General features: G+C 35.6%; 1 protein-coding gene across 1 annotated transcript; it reads right to left on the bottom strand.

Moving 5' to 3' along the window:
• Positions 1-879: 879 nt before the first annotated feature.
• On the bottom strand, positions 880-19,931 carry LOC144437518 (thiamine-triphosphatase-like). Its single transcript, XM_078126460.1, has 2 exons — positions 18,847-19,931; positions 880-2,710 (listed from the first exon to the last, which is right to left on the bottom strand). Exons 1-2 carry the CDS (start codon positions 19,415-19,417, stop codon positions 2,601-2,603), a joined length of 681 nt encoding a protein of 226 aa, XP_077982586.1. The 5' UTR covers positions 19,418-19,931; the 3' UTR covers positions 880-2,600.
• Positions 19,932-22,491: the final 2,560 nt, after the last annotated feature.

The following is a 22,491-nucleotide window of genomic DNA, read 5'->3' as shown; positions in this document are numbered from 1 at the left end:
GCATAAACCGGACAGAACACACTCACACCTCAAAATATCAAAGAACGCTCCTTCACGACAACTTCCACAAAAGATTGAAGACACACAACAAGCAATTAGTAAGATAACATATACTTAAATAGTTAATTTGTGAGAAAAAAAATTTTGCACCACCTGATATTTTCATCGACAATTTCATCAACAAAGCCGTCCTTCTTTCTTGTTTTTATTCTTTCATTTTTTTTGACACTTCTCACTCAAGATTTTAACAGCTTTTGTCTTCTGTATTACTCTCCCCGCTGTTCTAAATCCAATTGAAAAATTTCAATCCACCACACATTATGCAATTATGTGTCGAACATCTGTTTAAAACGACACTTCACTGTATCTAGTCACACCGCTACACAATTAGGTAGTGTTGCACTTCTTTTCAACGGAAGGGAATTTTGCAACAATTAGTCGATCGATGCAACACTGGCGGTGTTAAAAAAAGGGGGGGGGGGGGAATGAGCCACTAATTAGAGAAAAAACACAGGCACTTTTTCCCTATTTTATCTGAATAACACAATCCAAGTAATTATAACCTTGTCATAGCTACACCTCAAACACTCTTATTGACAAGGGATAACACAAAATGCAACCTTGCTCATCGTGACAACACATGACCACATGCTACTTTAAGACAATACTTATATTGTTATTGTATTCGGTGTTAAAAAACTGGTGATAGTCAAAAGATAATATGGACAGTCTTAAAATAAAACAGCTCATTCCGAGACCCGCCAGCACAAATAAAGGAAAGCAGACGCAAGGAACAATCTTTAAAATTATCGCAATCACGTATGAAACCGACCAGCTGACAACCGTAAGTACAATTATTGTATTTTTTTTTCTTCCGCTATAAAGAAATTCTCACAATATTCATTTGATTTTAATAAGATTGACATGTTTAATATCCAATATCATATTTTTTTCATATTGCTTTTGGATAATGGTTACATGTATCAAAGCATCATATACACAACACCTTACCATATCCGGTCAACCCATGATTATTCTTATTAAAGTAAAAAGCTCTAAAAAAAATGACATATCACAAAATTTGTTGCATTGTACTTAGATGTAATTTTCAAAGAAAAATTACCAAGCAAATATTTTCCCTTATTATCCGACTATTTTGGATTTTTCCGTACAATTGTATAAAGTTCTTGTTTTTGGTCAACAACTTCCATTTAGCTTATCTTGACTAGAGTTATACAAGTCTTCCAAAACATAATTTCTGAAAAATCCATATTTTTCTTGTGTTTTGGAGATGTCGATCCAAAATACCTTCTAACATATATCTGGCAAGATTGTTTATGGCAAAAAAAATTTTCTTCTTTGTTTTTTGGTCATATCAATGATCTTTAACTTCAATAATAAATGTGTTCTTGTAATTATTTGGCAAGGTTATGTTTCATCATGACCAGCTTATATTTTTGGACCTTGCTTTTTTGATAAGCTATCATATCACTAATCAGCCAAGCTGTCTTAATTAAATCTAATTCTATGTATGAAAATCTGTTTTTAAAAATATCTCACAAATCATTGTTTGACTGTCTCATTTAAAAAAAAAAGAAAAGAAAAAGATATTGGTCTGACTTTGCTAGGCTTAACTACAACCAATCAGAATCCGTTTAGTGAGGCCGTCTCCAAACAATAACTGGTTTCGTGTGTTTGACGCGGTTTGGTGCAAATTTGCCAAACTCACCTTTTGCTTTCAAAAAGCTTGTATTATTTTCATTTCCATATTGCAGACAAGCGTAGCTTTATCAAAGTTGACAAGATAAGAGATGCTATGTAGAAGCAGAGAAGCATTTTATCAGAGCCTAATCTGCAGCCATCTTAAAACCCATCTCAAGGGGGTCGGACTGATGAAGGAGTTTTTGTTTAAAGTAATGCTATCAGAGTCCCTGGACACTTGCCCAGCTTTTCAGAAATGAAAGCAGCAAATCACACATTTCATCAAAAATATAATAACTACACTAATCCCGAAAATTCTTGCATGTAAATAAAAAAAAACACACTTTACAATCAATATATGTAATATAAAATAAATATTTTAAATAATACAAAAAATATGAAATTTTAACTAGAATGGTTTGAAATATTAGTTGAGTTGTTTGCATAGGTATAGCTTTTTAGGAAGTATAAAAAAATGAGTTGAAAATAACACAATTGGAAAACACGAATCCGTAACACCAAAATCATTGCCAAGTGATAAAAACCACGTCTTTTAACTCTTATAATTCCCTAGACGGTCACTATTAGAAGCAGTCAATACTACAAAATCAATTGATGGCACCCTTTTTAACAACGCTGCATCCAGATGTACTTGGCGACTTAATCGTTACGTTCACACGACTGTAGGGCTACAATAAGAACATATATCGGAGTATTGGGACACTGTTCCCGACCCTAATACCTTCATCAATGAGTCAAATTCCATTTGAGAGTGGGTAACTTTTCACTAGCAATGACGTGAGTGTTTTTGCATGGTGTTGACACGAAGCATAGAACGAAGCATAAGTTACAGCAGTCTCTCTTTTAAAACAGACAGTTCCCACGTGGAGCAATAGCGTTCATTTTTCATACAACACCAGCGCTTGAACTAACTTCTCGTAATGAGCTACGTTGTGTTTCTGAAGATAGGCATCCATTTTCCCTGGTACACGGGTAACGCTGGTAAAACCTGAAACAGAAAGACAAGATTCGTCAATACTTGAAAATATCTTGAGATATTCAAAACATTTAACATGAAACAAACAACTTCAAATTGAATTCTAAAAAATTCTGACTTCAAATTATCTTGAAATTTGAGCTCGATTCAGTGTCTTTAAAAATTGGAACATGAAACATGAAAAAAATCTACAAGACATAGCACCCTGTCTCCCCCCCCCCCCCCCCCATTGATCCAAAACAGAACTACATTTAAATACCTTTTCAGTCACATTCATGTTTTGTATTTTTTCTATTCTTTGAACACAGACATTTAATTTGATAATTTCAACACATTGTTGTAAAAGTACATATTAAAGATCAATATTTTCATACAGAAATTACAACTTCAAATATTCAACACAAAAATTAAGAAATTTACACAATTTTTTTTTTTTTTTGCATTTCAACTTGATAATTCACAATTACATTATAAAATTATAAATTTTTAGAAAAATTGAGTTCAGATTTTTATTAATTCCAGTAAAAAATATCTGACATCGAGAGATTAACACATGAACTACATATATTACGAAATAACTTAGGTGTCAAAAAATTGCTTGTTTGGGGAAATATGGATAAAATGTCACTAATTTCACATACAAATATGAAAACGACCGAGATTAACACACGAACCACATATTGCGAAAGGTTGAAATATATTTAAATTTACCATTGATGATTAATATAAAGGGTTAATACGAGCACAGTCTTGTCGATGCATCACAATTAATCACAATGACATTTGAATATCACACAAATACCGTTTAACGTTGCTATAACATGACAGATGTAACAAAAATAGACAAACACTGAATCTCAATCACTATCTCTATCATTGCTCATCTCCTTTCTCAATAAAAAAAAAATCATTTCTTCTCAAAAACTTCAACCGCTATCATTTTTCTTAACAGAAATTTGTTTCAGCACACCATTTTTTTTTTCTTCTCAAATATGCATGTACGAGGGGTCATATATAATTTGAAATAATAAAGCTTTTGAATACATCTTTCGAGAGGTCAAATCTATCGGCATAATCAATATGTAACACAGTATTATCATATACTTAGGGTAATGAGAGCAGGCGTAAAAATTTCCCATGACATTTTTGTCTTTTGTCTTCTTTTTTTTTGGAGAAGAGGGCACACAAGGGTGTCGACCACAACCTGATTTTTGTCCCATCAATAAGAAGACATTACAGAGATGAAGCAGCTTCTATTCATGTTCTCTGGAGCTTTACCCCTTATATTTGACACTCCCATTATTGTGTACACAATTTCTACATCGATTATTGAAAGGGGCTTATTGTGTCGTGTCTCGTTCTAAATGAATATGGGTTTTGTGTTATCGCAATTCAAGTAACCATTTCTCTGCAAATAGTGGTTTATTCATTTTACTCTGTTATGGGGTTTGTTTTTTTTGTATAGTTGCTTGAATGTCGTCTGTCTCAAACTTTCTATGTCAATAGACATATACCGTCTACTTCAACCATCACTGTTGAATGTATAAAAATGACATATTGAAGTGCTACGAATACCCTCTTTTATTCTCGCGACTCACTCCCTGCTTAATTTCCTCAGTCATGAACTTAAGAGAAACGGCAACAAATTGATTGAAGCTAGGGGAAGTATTATTACATGACATATCAAAAGACTAGGCGACTTGAGAACACATTTTTCTATGTAAACAAATCACAGCTTTCAAACAGCACATCAATTAAGAGCAGAGCTACGTTTTATGCTGTTTGCGAAGCTCCACCAATTACCGCGCTGTATGGACGTGATGTTTAAAATTACGCCAGAAATTGACATAGCAACACACTATTATAACATGAATCTAATCTGTCTTCCCCCACTCACACTTATTGCCGAGAATTGCTTCAGAAAACTTCATAACCCGGGAAATGGTATTTGCTTTTGACTAGAATCAACTAGAGACAACCAATACATATAGATCTTTAAAAAAAAAAAGGTGAAATGAAGACGAAAAAGCACTGTTAATTTATAGTGGGCTTTTGAACTTCAGTGGCTCCTCGCTCATCCATCTGACTGGCACCGTACAATACACGTCCCTAGATGATAATCCCTTCGATTAAACCAAAGCTTTTATTTTGTTGTCCCCTTCAAATAAATTTTACATCACAGACAACTCAATTTTTAAATACCTAACTATCATATTCTGCTAGCTGTGACATATTGTTCGCAACTTTTGGAATAAAAAATTGATTTCCCTCGAGTAAAATGCTCATCTCTAAAAATTCACAAAGAAAACATCAAGAATTTATAACCTTTCTCTTTAACATTTTCTTGTTCATGTTGTGTCATATGTATATACATTTATATATATGTATATACATGTGTGACATGAACCTATCACTTGAAGTTCACGGCCATTGCCTTGGCATATGGCACAACTCCTATCATTCCTGTATCTTTTTCAGAACACATTTTCAATAATTGCTCAACATTTAACTGACAAACATCAAATACCTGATACAAAAACAAAAAAATCAAGATTTTCTCAAATCTTTAGATTTATTTTGACATATTCCGAGCATCAACATCATATGTAAACTTCCAAACCAAGAAATATATAGTGGCAGACGACAATGATGAATTACCGCCCAAAGTTCAACCACAAAAACCCCGAGGACAAGTGAAAAATCAAACACCGACACATTACTGTATTCAATTTCAGATCATGTCGTATGCGCTCTTCTTCTCCTTGTGCACACTTCTATTGAGGAAAAACTCCTCACAAATTTGCATAAGTTGCATATTTTTGAAATTCTCCTACAGATCTGCACTTTTTCTATACTCTCAAAAAATATGCAAAATTTAGGTTGAGTGACGAAACGTTTATATTTCTTATGATTAATATGTTGCCAATAACCACTAATAAACTTAAGGAAGGATAAAAAGGCTGGTACATTTACACCGAATACACAATATAATATTGGATTTTTCCACAACGGCGACTGCTAGCAGACAATTTCTACTCTCCGAGCTAATGATCAATATTAAAGATGAAAATAGGTCAATCATACAAGAGATTGCCTTCGTGTGATAAAAAATATCCAACATTCTGCCACATTATTTTCCTAAAAACTCTTGATTTCTAACACTTTTGTGTGTCACTACGACGTCTTATTAAAAATTGAGATTTTATAGTCGAATGTTTCATCTGAATCAGAGCACTTCATTCAGAGTTGATTTTATGTGATTTTGCCTTTAAATTATGAGTGCACTACGTCTCTATGTAATTACTTCAGCAGATGACATAAAAATGCCGCCATATTTAATTAGGAAGGGTAGTTCGGTTTACAAAGCAGGGATCAGTTGACTGTCTTCTGTTCAACATCAAACAACTTTCAGGGACAAACACGAACTAAGATCTTTGTTTATGTGTTCTACGTTGAACATGAACTCAGGGTAATTTTTTTTAAACCAACACACACACAAAAAAAGGTCAGGGTCAAAAAGTTAGTAGTGCCTCTGTCAAGATTACCATCAGATCTTCACAATTATTGTCTGTTGACCTGAAAGTTGACTTTCTCATCTCTACAACATTACTCTCTGCCAAATTCCAACACAAGATTTTGAGAGTTAAGTTCTGATTTTATTTATCTGTACATTTTGTCTTACATTGACACAGTAAATATCAAAACTCAGAAACCTTAAAGAAAAAGAAAGAATAAATATGGCACAGGTTTTCTAACAGATCTCAAAATCCTGTTCACTTTCTTCAAATTCTCACAGATAATTTCTCTCTCTGAACTTAAAGAGAGTAAATTTTCTCAACAATTGTTAATTAATAAAACAAATGAAAACAAGAATGCAAAACAAAATTAGAAATTTTAATTTTGTTTACAAATGCATTTCTCGACCTCAATATTTCAGAGATATTCAAATGCAAACATTTCAACTTTGGTCTCAATCTGTTATGCTTTCTCTTAGTTGCTTAATAAAATAAAATAAAATACGATAAAATAAAACAAAACAAAACAAAACAAAAGCAGGTTGTAAACAAGTGGTGTTTACTCTTTATCCATTCTTTTCATTATCAAGTTCAATTTTTGGGGGAAAACAAAATGCAATTTTCAATCATTTAATGAAAATATTGATGAGAATATTACAGAGGGTGTAAAAATTGGCACCTAATTTCTGATATTCAAATCATGAAAGTAAGACAAATTCTGTGTTGGACACCATCGCTGTCAGCTCAAGATACAGAAAAGATGGCAGCAGGCCTCCTCAAGTATGCGTAAACAGAAGCAGCTTCCATCATAGCCAACTGAAAATATTTTATTTGGCATTTTTACTACAGATAGTATTTGTTGTCAGAAGTATGAACACGCCGTCTGTCCACATTTGTGTGTAGTTCACAACGACTTGAACAGACACCTATCAAAACATATGCTTCATGTGAAATGCTATCGACTGTCGCTGCAGAGTAACCCTACCGAGAAAATTACTGTACAGTTTTCTTGGAAATATATGCTTGAGATAAAAGCGTTGAGTGTGTTCTGAACGATGTCTTGAGCATTGCAAATTGTTCTAAATCTGCAGTAACCATCCATTCTTTTCCGTAGTACAAACTACTCTTATCGTATCCCATTGATAGTAATTGTGTTTAACTATACCCAGCAATTTATCAACGAAATCGAAAGGCGTTTTTGGGCCTCCACATATTGCTTCCTAATTGCTGTAAAAAATGAGTATTTTCGTTACAAAAAAAATATGTAAATCCACATATTTCTCATCGGTGTATGACCCCCCCCCCCCCCCCACAAACACACATACACAACCACCACAAAAGATGTTTGTTTTACCAAATATAACTCTCTCTGTTGCTAAGCCTCAAAAACTTTATCTATTTTATATTTATACCCTTTTTTATTCCCCCCTCCCTCCCCATCATAAAGTATTAGTTCTACCAAATCCATCTCTGTAACTAAGCCTCACAACTTTACTTTTTTTATATCCCCCTCCCCCCCCCCATGCCCATATCAAGAAAGTGTTACTTTTTACCAACTATCACAATCTGTTAGTAACGCTCCAAAGCTTTATCTTCTTTATCTTCTTCATCTCCCCACCCCCACCCCTTTCCCTCCTTCCCCTCATCAAAAAGGTGTTAGTTTTAACAAAACATCCATCTCTCTGTTACTATGGTTCCAAAACTTCATCAAAAGTACTGACATTCCTGATCAGCTCAACGAAAACACCATACATCAAGTGTCACATTTTATGAAACTCAAGAAAGGCAAATCATTATCCCTCATGTTTTTATGGAATTTGGAGAGCAGTGATTGCCTATCAGCATATCCCAATTCCCACAAGCGGTGTGTGTATTTTATGTCCTCTTTGCCCTAGTTTACCATTAGAAGTCAAGAGAATGGCATCACAGGGCTTGGGAATCATCGTTATGGAATTCTACCGGATCTGTTTTTCATTGCTCTGGAGGGTATAAAGTTAATTTGAGTCGACCTTGGAAGCTGCCATAAAAATATCATTCTTGTAAAAGTTGGCTACTATACAGGTAGTCTGGGGCCTTTTCACAACTTAGTTTTATGGTGTCAATGTCCTCTTTTTTTTATGCGACGACGCTTTCTTGTATTTTATAACTGGAACGGATGAAGCGTTTATTTTCAAGATCATATTGATCAACCTTAATCATACTTAGAAGCCAAGGTCGTTCAATTGTTTATGACCCGATGAAATATTTCTTTAATTTGCAATTGTATGATTTTATAAAAACTTCACCATTTCCGGATATCGTGATTCTTAAAATTAGCATGTAGAAACTTGATAGTATTCACACACACACAAACACACAAACATGTCAATTATCACATCATGTGATAATACTTTTAAAACGAGATTGACAATTTCTGGATTTTGTTATTACTGTTTCGGAATTAAACAATTGTACATAGACATTCGGCATTATTCACAGAAAACACACACATGTAAAGTATCGCATTATACAATAACATTTTTAATACAAGATTTCAAATTAACTACTCCATACATACAGGAACATCTCATAGACAGTATTGCAAATTTAACATACTGCATTTCAATGGAAAAATATTAGTTGTAAAAAAAAAGCTCTTCTTCAATTGAGTTAACAACGGGGAAGCAGAGACGTTTATGAAAGGATTTTTGTAGTTCACAGCTTGTGTACTGCATCATGCATATTCAATTTGATTGTTCGGGGACATATTGGTGGTCGGTTGGGGGTTTATGAGTTTCTCTCACTATTGTTTCGCAGTTTAACAGGTTCTCAAATCACTTCACAATTCTAGTATCCCAAATTACGGTTATCCAAAACACCATTGCATGACCTCTTCAGGGACAGTTTTTTTCCCAACAACTTGTTCAACAAGTTCATGGTTTCCTGCACGTTTTTCTTTATAATTCCACCTTATTTTAGCCTGGAATCATTACAGAGACCCTTTTTAACAATATAACATCAAAATTATACACAAATTTACAATTTTGTATAAAGAAAGTGAAGGTTATATTTTTTGTAACATCTGGTTCTGAATGGGTCAAACCACTAAAAAATGGTTCAAAAACAGCATTTTCTTTCTAATCCTTTCGAATTAAATATATAAAGTCATTTCAGTGTATGATTGCTTGTCTGCGAGCTGTTTCCATATTTGAATTATCTTTTAAAAAAAGAATGAGTCTGACATTTTTTTTCCATAAACCTGGTTATAAATCACACATCCAATAAATACTAGTTACTACAGCAACTAGTTCAAAGTGTTTTCGTTTTTAAACCAAAATTTGTGAATGGAACTTCAGAACACTAATGACTCTCCGTGGGTAGATAGACTTCATAATTTGAAATATTTTTCAATATTGGAATCATAAATCTACAATTGAATAATAAATGGTTAAAAGCAGAAATTTTCACTAAAACTTGTCAGTATTGTTTCAAAACACTGCTGCTAGATTTCATAATTTGAACTTTCTCACAAAAAATTAATTTTTTCTGAAATTGATTGTTCATTATTAAACATGGTTACGAATAGTCAAATCACTATCTCATACCAAACATTTTTGAAAAACTCAATTTTTTCTGATCAAAATGTGTAATGTAATTTAAGAACATTGTTGGTTTTCTCTGTGGATTCCATAATTTGAATTATTTCCCTCCAAAAAGTAACTTTCACTTTGAATTTCAGAAATCTTTATGGCTCAAACCATTAAATCTAACAGCAACTGCTTTTTTTTTATATTACTATTTAAATTCCTTTTCCACCAAAATTTGTAAAAATTCTGAATTTGAATAATTTGACCTAATTCCCCTCAAAATATTTTGATAAATGTGGTTATAAAAGGCTCAAACCACTAGATTCTACAACAGTTGGTTAAAAAAGGATTATTTTTGAAAATGTATACGCTTTTACTGAATTTGAATAAGTTGACCTATTTTCCCCCCAAAATTATTTTCATAAATCTGATTATGATTCACTCAAACTACTAAACACTACAGCAATAGGTTAAAAAGGGGTCTCTGCCCCCTCCCCCTCAAAAAAAAAAAGAAAGAAAGAAAAGAAATAGAACCCAACAGACCTGAAGAACCAGAATTAGCTTGTCACCAGCTTTGTTTGTTAATGAAATGTCAACAGCCTTGACACCTTGATGGGATCAAATGCTAGCAGATAAACAAGTTACCCAAAGAGAGATTACAATATTTAGAGGACATGGGGATAATACTGCAACATCTGTATGACCCGAATTTCAAAGAGTGGTTGTTTCCCATCACTCGTACAATAGCAGAAACATCAAACAATCGCGAATGAAAATTAAAGCGCATTTGGAGAATTAACTGGAACAAAGAAGTGACTTTAATTAAGATGGAAACATGTGGTCGGGTAGATCACTCAATGTAACAGATGTTGTTGGTTCTAACCGATATACTTTTATACTGAAGGAGTTATACAGGCACTGGACTTTGACTTGTTTCATCTCCACTTGAAGGTCAAACATTTTTGTTTCTGTTTTTTGTTGTGCTGCATCTTATATTATTAATTGTAGTATAGTCTCGATGGCATGACAGTATTTATTATAATCAAGTCACTGTATGACTTGAGTCCAACAGATTAAAAAGTTAGCTGATGTCAATCCTAAATAAATGATGGCAGAGGAGCATATTGTATTACCGATTCTAGGCGAAAATGAACCCAATTGGGGAAAAAAAACTGAAAATTCAAGTACTGAGGACAGGATTTTAATGAAATTCATTTTCTTCATACATAATATACAGTTTGCATCATAAAACACGTATGGAATAATATATATATGTGAAGTGGGTAACAAATACGATGTATAACTGCATCTCTCACCAATATTTTATGTTACTGATGAAAATCATTTGATTCGAAACCCAGTAGGATATTATAGCTATTTTTTTGTATTCGCTTATCGATAAAGAGTTATAACCAATATGTTCACGTCAAACTCATTCTAAAAATCTACAGATTTCAAGGTTTTTACAACCGTATGGAACCCTAGTATCAAAAAAAAAAAAAAAAAAAAAAAAAAAAAAAACCTGGCAAAATTTACATATATTTACATACCCTGTATCTTAATATTGGTGGAAACCCCAGTAAATACGTGGGGGAACTCCCCTAGATTTTATCTTCTAACTTCAACAAAACCACTACCTAGACCTGTACGCTTTCCATACTTTCAAAATTCATTCAAAAGGTCAGATCTTCAGAAAACACAGATTTTCTTGTTGGTAAGTGACCGATTATAACCTTGTGGCTATGAACATATGCTGAAAATGTTCCCAAGTTTCCTTCAACTTCATACTCGGTACTGAGATTGTTTACAAATTCAACTTACAGGTACAACCTCAAGAAGGTTTTAGTTAGCTTTCGTTTTTGTTTTTTTCCAAACTACAATTCTCGGTACCTGCAATAGCATTTCACCTCATGCTAGAGAGTCAAAATAGAACAAGAAGGTCAAATTATTTTCACACTCGCCTATAGTAATGCATGTGAAGCACGTGGAGCGGAAGTTGTGGTGTTGACCAAGAAATCGAATGCGGGACATGCCCACTGTAGTACACCCTTGACGATGCTGACAAGACGTCTGCAAAAAATTGGGATTTGCTTCCAAGAAATATTTTGACTCTGTGAGTTGAAAATTTCATTACTAAGAAATCGAATGTCTGTTATTTTTACGATGCACCTAGGCAGTAACATTCTATCTCAGGTATCGAGAATTACATTTGTGGCGAGCGTATGGGATATACACAAGGTTCCACCACTGAGGGGAAATACTATACAAAGTACAGGAACATGAGCAACCAATGCTATATTTACAGAAGAGCCAAGTACTGCTACCCCGGGTATGAATTATGCTTTTCACAACTGAGGGAGGGTGAAATTTGAATAAATGTATCATGTATGTGATATGATTTTGGAAGAGCAACCCTGTAAAATCCTAATTGAACTACATAAAGTACACCTGCAAACTACGCTCTAACTACTTTTCAAAATTTCAGATAGGGAGATTCTTTCATGTTACATGTATATAATTTATTATTTGGCAAAAAGTACAAGAAAACACAACATGTATGGGTTCAGATCTGACATATGGATGATGGTGGGGGGAGATTGAAATATAGTACAGATGTGACCACAACTTGCAAATGAACTTGAAGATGTTAGTAACCTACAAGTGTTAGGGCTAGGGGTGTCCTCATATTTTGACAGAAGCTCCATGATCACATTTTTTTTTTAAACAAAGGACATTTTACATTCTGTTTTCTTTTTAATATACAATACAATAATATTTAAGCTGGAATGAAAATGAGCAATAAAACCATCTAGTGGTTTCAAACAATGGATTTATTTCACTGCTAGTACAGCCATGATTCTTAGTCTGACTGGAAGCTTAAAAAGACAGAGATATGGCTGTTATCATAACAAATGCTGACTGAAATTTACACCACAAAGGAAAATACAACATATAACAAACAGGATGTCACTCACATAATAAACAGTGGAACAATAAAAGAATTAGTATTGTTTCAGGCAACCTGTTACATTATTTATGCAAACGAAAGATGAACAAGTTGTATTTGATAGAGGAGTACTAGAAAAAGGTAGAGGAAAGAGGGGAGAGAGAGAGAGATTGAGAGAGAGAGAGAGAGAGAGAGATAGAAACAGAGACAGACAGACAGACAGACAGACAGACAGACAGACAGACAGACAGACAGACAGACAGACAAGGGGACAGAGACAGACAGGCAGACAGACTGACAGACAGACAGACTGACTGACAGACAGACAGACACAGACAGATAGCTGAATGACTCCACATACTCTTCCAGAGGTAGTTATTTTTACACATACAGGAAACAAGAAATGAAATTCTGTTAGTTACCATATCACTCGTTCTCAACATTCTACAGTGTTTTGGCAAGTTTTGGTAACCCTAGTAACAGAGGAGAGCGATCTGGTAACATTCCATAATTTAACCAATAGATTTTACTCGGCTTACCAGCCTTACAAAACCACTCATCCATTTATATATTGCTCCTCACAAAAAAACAAAAAAACTTCATAATCACCCCCACAACCCACCCTAATTCGCACATACTCATGACATTCTGACCTATCTTTCCACTCACAAATACAGTACACAATAAAAACTATAAAAAAAAATTGAAAAGCCAAAGCAGTCATTTAGTGTGAAGTCATGTCAATTTGTTGACCTAAGTCATACATTTATGATGTGAATTATTCTATGGTAAAATAAAGCTATCTCACTATCTAATATGGCATACCGCGACCGTCCAAAGATATGCCAATTGTATGCAAACTAGTTAATCAGATATGTTTTCACATTTCTCATCTGTTATCACAAATACACTCAATGGTAAACACAGCTCTCCCTTTAAAACTAACAAACCTTGTTAGTCTTAAATCTGAGACCTACCAGGGCTCAAAATTAGCGATAGTCTAGAGCACACAGCACACAGCACCCCCCCCCCCCCTTGACTACACATAGTATCTAGACTATCAACTTTATATGGTTGCAGTCTGTTTAAAAGACCAATGGGAAATGATAGAGAAGTACAGAATAATACAGTTGACATGGCGACATCGGGCAACATACATTCAATCTCTGATATTGGTAGGTCTCAAATTTAGAAGTAGGCTAGGGAACATAGACTAATATACATTGGATCTAGTCTAGACTATATAACTTTATATGGTAGTAGTCTGTTAGATAGAAATTAATAGAAAACTAGTTGAAACAGTTCACTTGGCTAAATCTGGCTACCGTGCATACAAGTTCAATACAAGCTCTGATATTGGCAGAGCTCAAATTTAGCAGTAGTACAGGCCACATAGACTACTAAACATTGTATCTTGACTACCAAATTAACAGTAGTCCAGGGCACATAGTCTATTAAAACAGTGTATCCAGACTACCCAATTAGCTCTAGTCCAGGGCACATAGACTACTAAACATTGTATCTAGACTACCAAATTAGCAGAAGTCCAGGCCACATAGACTACTAAACATTGTATCTAGACTACCAAATTAGCAGTAGTCCAGGTCACATAGACTATTAAACATTGTATCTAGACTACCAAATTAGCAGTAGTCTACAGAACATAACAGTGTTTTTGCCATGGTTGGATAACCCTGGTAACAGAAAGGGAGAAAGGGGTAAAAATGGCAGAACTTCGCCATAGAGTCTATGGTAATTTTGTTTGGGAACCCAGGTAGATTTTACCTACTTACCGCCCTTAGCAAAAACACTGCTAAACATCGTAGCTTGATTCTAGACAATCACCTTTATATAGCAGTACCCTAGTAGTCTGTTAGACCCAATAGAAATTGATAGGAAATTGCAGCAAAATCTGTTCACTTGACTACCAAGCATAGAAGCTTAGATTGCAGCCCTGCCTAAAGAATAAGATGGGTGGTAGAAATTACCAATAGCCTGAAGGACAGCATGGATTTACAGATTGACTTGAGTACAACTATTCCTAGACCACTTTTTATTGCATTTCACTCACCAAACCACTCAGTAATCAGACACTGGCCATGCACCTTCCACCAATTTTAGACTAGACATGAGCTTGAACATACAGTTCTTGAAGTTTACAACTCCTTACCTCTACGAAACATGGAAAAATCGTACATGTAAAAATGTACTCAAAAGTATTCCTACACTACTACAGTACAAGAAAGGGTCAAAAGGTCATATTGTTTGAATGGATGGGCCGATAACAAAATTTGAAAACTTATTTGTTTTTCTCACACGTCTCAAAATCTACCATACAAATTTTGTCATGAACGAAATTTCTATTCATAGAGTCAACTTTTTTTGGAATATGAAGGTATGATTTTCAGTGATCCCTAATTTGCATAATCAGGGTGACTGAGGGGGTGTACTACAACAGTACTGAAGTAACATGCCTTGTATACAAGTGATATTGCTTTTGCCATATGCAATTATGTGTGACACCCCCCCCCCCCCTTTATAAATTTGAGCTGTCACATCATGGAAAATAATGCAGACATGAGGTTCAAACATTGACCTCTGCTTACTGTACCCCTACTAACAAATTTTAACTTGAACTTCATGTTAGCCTATCCTTTTTTTCAACTTACATTTTTTTACAAATTTGCATCCTTTATCCAGACTGTTAAAAAGGTGTTGAGCTCCTGTAAAGATATGAAACCATTCTTTTTTTTACTTACATTTTTTTAAGAATCAACTGATTCTTCTTGGCCTACTATCAGCATACTTTCAGGCAAAATACCCACTGGCACAGCTGCCTCAATGTTGCCAAAGTCTACAATACAACAACAAAATGTCATTATGAAAAGAAAAAAAAATCAATGCCCTTATAACAATACAGGAATTTAATTAGTTCACTTCACTGCCAAGATAATGGAGTCGAACTTGTGAAAATTTAAATTAAAAATTTTGAGTGCCAGATGTAAGGGTGATATGTATATTTCACATACAGATTTTAAGCTAAGGGTGTGTGTAGGTTTAATCATGCATTCCTTACAAGAGTAAAGTCAGAAAAAACGAAAATACAGAAAGACAAGATCAAAATAATATTGTATTGATAGCAATTGGCAATTATTCACGTGCTAGGAATTAGAAGGAGTGAAAAAAAATGCAAAATCGTTACAATGCCAGGAATGGTCGAAAATATTATTTTCTCCCTTGAACATATATCATTAATGAAACTAAAACCCAACTTATCGATGAGAAATACGGGGACGCACAGGGAGGACCGTTATATTGACAGCTTGACACAGGAGGCTAGACAACAACAAAATAAGCCAGAATAGTCAAGAGACAGTGATAGGTAAAAAGATATGAGTTTGTATAGAGAGACTCATAATAGGCACTAAACATTGAGATTGTACCACACTACTTGAGGGAATGCTAGGAAAGTATTTTGTCAGTTAAGTAGTCATACACACAAATATAAGAATCTGTTCCGAGACCCAGGAAAGGGGGATTTACAGCAAGACTCCTTGGGGTGCCTGGGCTTCAAATCTGAAGTTTGACATGTAATCAATACTAGAGTTTGAGAGATAATGCTTGGGTAGATCTCAGACAAGGAGATAAATAGTTGTTCTGATAAGACAAATCTGTACTAGACAACGTGGCATGTATTGAAGGATAAACAAAAAAAAATGAATTAACGGACACACATTATGGTATCTTGGAAATGTAGATTTCATCTTGGTCCTCCTTACAAGTGTAAAAACCATGTCTATTTCCGTCCCATGCAACTAATTCTGTTATTTCATTTTGTCCTGTGAAATGTCATCAACAAAATGTACAGACTGATCAAGAGTATGAGGCTGTTTGTGGCAAAATATACTAATTTGATCTGCTCAGAACTACGATACTTTGTATGTGATTATGTATAGTTTAGTTCCACTTCAAATGTCTTTGTTTTACGTCTGAGAAATTATTTCCTGATTCAAAATACTAATAAAAATACAAACATATATGCAAACTGTAGGGTTAGTTTTGACATAAATGTCCATTTCATTTGGTCTAAAATATAGATTTCATTTCGTCCAAAAGTATACATTTCATTCTGTTCAAAATGCAGATTTTATTTTGTCCAAAATTGTAAATTATGTGTGTGGTCCAAAAGTGTGCATTTCATTATGTTCAAAATGTACATTTCATTTAGTCCAAGTGTGGATTTCATTTTGTCCTGATGTAAAATTTTGTTCATGTCCAAAATGTAGATATCATATTGTCCTTAATACAAAATCATTCACATTCACGATTCAGTTCCATTGTACCATTCTTTTTTTTTTGTTCTTGTTTTTGTTTTTTAAAAAAGCAAATACTGTGAAACAAACAGAATATGCTGGGTGCCCCCTAAAATATACATTTCATTCTACTTCTTCTCTTAAAATAAAAAAATAGAATAAAAAACGAGTTGTAAACTCACTGTCCCTGTCTTCTTGTCATGTTCATTTCATTCATTGTTTTGAAAAGTTTCTTTTATTGAAATAACGAATTTTCAACATGATCACCGAGAAATTGAAATGAACAATTTTATTCCAAATCGGTGAATTTATTCTTGACACACAGCATATATGCAGAGTCAGAAACATAATCCCTTTTAGTTGATTTTCTGAATAAACACTCTCTGCTGATGCAATCAACAGTTCAATTCATTTCATACATTTGCATAATTCCTTTGCTTGTTACCACACACATAAAATACACAAGCAGAGAACAGCATCTCTTGATGGTATTAAAAAGATGCATCTCATTGTTAACAAGCTTATAGTGATTTTGTGTCATGTGTGTTGTTACACAGCATATGGGTCCAACCATACGACTACAATTTTCACTTTCATTAGTCCGTATTCTCCATTCACTGAAAAAACATACCTTTTTTTTTTTTTTTACCCAGAGAATCAGAAGCCATCTTTTTAATCTAAATATCCAGTCTCAAAACCTTGTTTGGGTTAAGCTTGAAAACCACTGAAATTGATACTAAGTATGGGTAGTTGCTACAACATACAATTGCTGGAATGTATTAAAAGTAGCATGTTGACCCCAGCAGTGAGGTCATCCATTCCATCTATTTGCATACTGCATACCACATATGTATTACACATCTTCCAAACACATAACTCCTAAGTACAAGAAACCCCAATGGAGACAAAATTAGATATTAAAGTGATTAGCTTTGCTTCATCTACAATATCCTTTTTCCCTGTGAATCTCTGCAATTCACTTTATTGGGCCATACATCACTAAAGCCTATGCCATCAGAATAACACGATGTCACACGAGGACAGTCTATAACAATTAACATTACTCCGTTGCTATAGTTCTGTTATATAAGCCCTTCTGCCAACATCAGATGGAGTGAGTCATCTTTATACTGCCAACTAAGCTGCGGTTTGGATCGTATCCAAGTCTGCTCGGACAGTGCGGGTCAACAGATCATCGCAGGTCGGCTGACCAAAAACAGCATGCCTCATATCCGGCTACAGCTGAAATCTACATGAAAAACAACGCTATAACTGGGTTCCGCTATATGTATATTTTAATCTACTTTCCTAATCCTTTTAACGCCGTTATTGTCTCAAGTTGATAGCCGAAAACAATGCACGCTGCATATTAATGCAATCGATAGCGGTAACATGTCAATGACCAGACCATACAGACAACCGCACTATGTAAACAAATCAACGTGTTACATAACAACACTTGTTAAATGTTAATACGGTAGCGATCGTGGGGGGCTCAGCGCAGCAATTAGAACTTGAAGTTCCCAACAACCATTTAAATGACATCAGTTTGTTATTCATCAAATCCTGATATAGTGTTGGGTTCTATCTCTATTTGGGGAGACCCTACTTCTTTAGAAATGACTTTCCAGAGATTGTTTTTAATTGGATGGTAAGCGCTTCCATGTTTAACCGCCATTGGTGATTACAGTTGTTGCATTTGTCCCCCTTTTAGTTAGCACACATACTGTTCGGGAGACTTTTCGAACACAGTTTCGTTCTGTGTATCGTTGTGTTTGCTTCTATACTCAGACTTTTACCTACTTACCTAGTTTCTCTGCGACAGCGTCGATTTTTTGAAGAGCCGCAGCAACATCCCCGTCCTGTTCCACGGTCAACTCGATTTCCCCAACTCGATATCCGAAGTCCGTTTCGTCCAGATCAATGTGGAAGCCCCCGTCCAAAGTATACGTCTTCCGATCTGTTCTGAAGACAGCAAATGGTTTCAGTCCACACTGCTTTACAAAAACTGCAATCTGATCTGCCGTCTCGCTATCACATTCAGAAACGAGTGAACGTGTTTTCAAAATGGCAGATATCTTCTGCAAGATCTCGTCCGCCGCGCTTGTTTCGGCGTATTGCGCGGACTTGCTTTCGACATCACGGTGTTCAGGAGGTGATTTTAACTCCCACTGACCTTCTCTTTGTCGTAACCAGAAATCTGCAAGCGTCAAGTCATAGCTGTCCGTATCGTAGTACGAGTCCTCAAATGACTTCTGCTGCAAACAAGCAGCGCCCACCTCTAGGAGTTTCCGCTCACAGTCGCCTTTCAGGCTGAATTTTCTCTCCACTTCGATCATTGTTGGCGATCTGACTTCATTTTTGGTGGCTTCAGACATTCTCGTTACACGAAATTTTGATTGTTTGTAATTTTAAGCACACAAACGTGTAAATTTTTAACATTAATCAAGTGATACCATCACATTTACATCTGCTAATTGAGGCCCAGACATAGACAAGCGATTCCATGCAACCCGCCATAATTACGTCACTTCCTCTGCCCTTGACCTGTCACATGCGGTGATTTGCATTTCGCTAATTAGCGCGACTGAGAAAATTTTTCCAACTTTACGTTACTCGGCTGCCAACGTTTGATTTGACTCGACGGGTGCGATACCGACAAGTTCATACCGACGCAGTCAGGCAGTGGTTAGTGATAGGTAAGCGTGGTTTCCTCACGTACTATACTGGTATGCGACTTTTCAGGTCAAATAAATCACGTGACTTGTAAATCGTCTGAGCGACAGATTCCCGCGGATTTTACGAAATCATAGGTACAAATCACGTCGACTATCGAAATAGCGATAGCAGGCCAATAGAAAACAAGTATTTATGAGTGTTTGAAGGGACTTGAATTAGTTATACTATACTTCAATAAGGCGGAAATGGGTGGGAAAATCAGGCGCGAGACAGGCTCTATGCAAATAGGGTCGAAAAGCGATCACGTGGGCAATTTGATTTGACGCGGTTTTCCCGGCGTAAAGTTAGCGAATCTTCCATAAAAAGTTGTGTGTGCCGAAAAAGAGTGTTTAAGAAAGTATTTTAAGTGAGTTTTTTACTGACCTATAGTACAATTTCGTAGCGCGCACGACTTATCTGAGGGTGGGAATTTATGTTAATGAGATGTAAATTGTCTTTCGCTTATTACGCATGCCCATTGATGCCTTCCAGCCATTTTGGAATAATTAGCAAAATAATAATATCGAATTTTCATTTGGTTATTTTTAGCTCTTTATTTTTCACCTAGCATTTGTTGTTGGAGTCGGCGATTTCCCAGTTCTTATATTCCATGTGACCTCCGGTTCGTCAAGCGGCGGAAAGTTCCCCGAATCACGGAGAACGGAGCTTCTAAACAGTGAGTTTTCTTAGTGTAGTTCGTGTTGTAGCTTGATGGGTATTTTTTAATTGCGACGTGTTGTGGCCCGCCGTTAATTATGAGCGTCTCTATAATGATAATTAGTCGTGGAGTTTTCATTGTCTCCGCGCCGTTTTCGGCGTAGCAGACGTCGAAATTCGACGACTTGGTCATTGGACTTAGTTTCTGTGTTTTTCTTTGATTGTATTTCTGAAAGTAACATGTGTAAAATGTGACCCGAAGTGGCTGTCCTCTTGACATAAATGTTTCACCTGAAACTCGTGTCAGTGGCGTTTCCGAACCGCCGCTGCCAGTCTGGCCTGCTGTTCCTGCTGCTTTTGTGTTCGTGAAATTTTAATGTCAGCGTGCGTTTTGAAATTTCATAACTAGACGTCTCGTACTTCCCTTATATTCAAGACTATTTTTCTATCTCGAATTTCAGTTCAGGGATATTTGTCAAGGCTTTGATTGAGTCGCTTTTTGTGAAGTGTAAAGGGGGCTTTTGATACGCTTTTGGTACCGTGCAGACGGGATGTTAGCGCCCTATTCAACCGCAAGAATGTCTCGACTCCCGTTAATCGGCAAATTTGCATCGGCCTTTTTTGTTTCGAGATTGTCGCGGTGTTACGAAGATTTCTTGAAGGAATCGACTTGGTGTCTTGACACCCGTTACTTCCGTATACCGTTCTGAAAAGATTCCCCATTCAATTATCCGGCTCCTCTTTCTTTCCTTTTTCTTTTTTTCTGTCGCGGACACGTTTTGTATGTTTTCGAGGACAAGTGAATTCAACATGGGGGCATCAATCATCGTGGAAATTTTTTACGCCTTAAATTTTTAATCAGTTTGATTCATTCTCTTTGCATATATTGTCTAAGTCAAATAAGTAAAAAATGTCCACATTTTTTTTTTCAATCGGAATTACAAAGCCAGATTTGAGATTTTACATTGCACCGTTTACTCATACTATATAAAACTCGCTACCTTGGGAATGCTATAAATCACAGCGTGGGGAACGACCTTGTGTTTTTGTGAAATGATATTACTCTGAGGTAGTCACGAGAAGACATCTTGGATACACTACTCAATAATTAATTTCTGGTCTCTCCATTTTGATTGACCTGCCTCATTATATTCAGTTGCATTTTATATCTGTTTCATTACGCTCGCTGGCTTGCACCTTTATGCCTCAGTTTTTACATAATACCTCGGGGAGTGACGACACTGAAATATTGATGGGCATATTATTTCCATGAACATGCGTGCCCTGCCAACCCTACCACAGGCATCTGAGACAAGACATGCTTGAAGTAACGCCAAGACCAACTGTTAGCTAGGTAGATGTACACAAGTTATGCCTAGGTGTAATGTTTTTTGTGTGTGTGTGTGGAAAGTGTACAGTGTCCCTGTTTCTGTATGTAGTAAAATCAATGTAACACATGAGTGGTTCGAGTTGATCAGAGTAACTTGTAGCTCACTAGTGACTTGTAGTGATTGTGCATCATAAAATGTGAGTGGCTTCTGATAGGTTTGTATTGGCCATATAGTAGGCATTATCATTGCATCAGACATTGCGGCAGGACATGCAGACAAAATCATTGAGCTGCGCTGCATTGATGATGGTGTAGTGTACAAAGGTACTTGAATCAATGTCGGGCTTTCATTGATGAAGGCAGAGACAAGACAGCAATACGCATCACCTCGTCACTCACTGATAATAGTTACCCCTGTTTGATTTAGCTACCGATGACTGAGACATAGGAAAAGTGTTGCCCACGCCAAGGGAACATGTGTTTGCTTCCTCCGACTGTTTTTTTTACATCAGCAAATTACACCACTGACAATAATGCGTTTCTATGAGAGAGGCACACTTCAAAAATATGTGGTGTGGCACTTGTGTGTGACTTTTATTGCCATGTCTATAGAATGCAAATTCGGTGTACATAATTTATGACATTTTAGCTGTGCAAATTAGAACTTTGGCCATTAGGTGTTAAGAGTGGGATAAAACACAGGAATTGGACAAATATTGAAAAGTGTCAGAAAAACTTGATCGAACA

This window comes from Glandiceps talaboti, chromosome 7 (genome assembly GCF_964340395.1).
Source record: "Glandiceps talaboti chromosome 7, keGlaTala1.1, whole genome shotgun sequence".
In the NCBI taxonomy this organism is placed as follows: domain Eukaryota; kingdom Metazoa; phylum Hemichordata; class Enteropneusta; family Spengelidae; genus Glandiceps; species Glandiceps talaboti.
The sequence above is the reverse complement of the archived record's forward strand: the minus strand, read 5'-3'. Positions and strand labels throughout refer to the sequence as shown.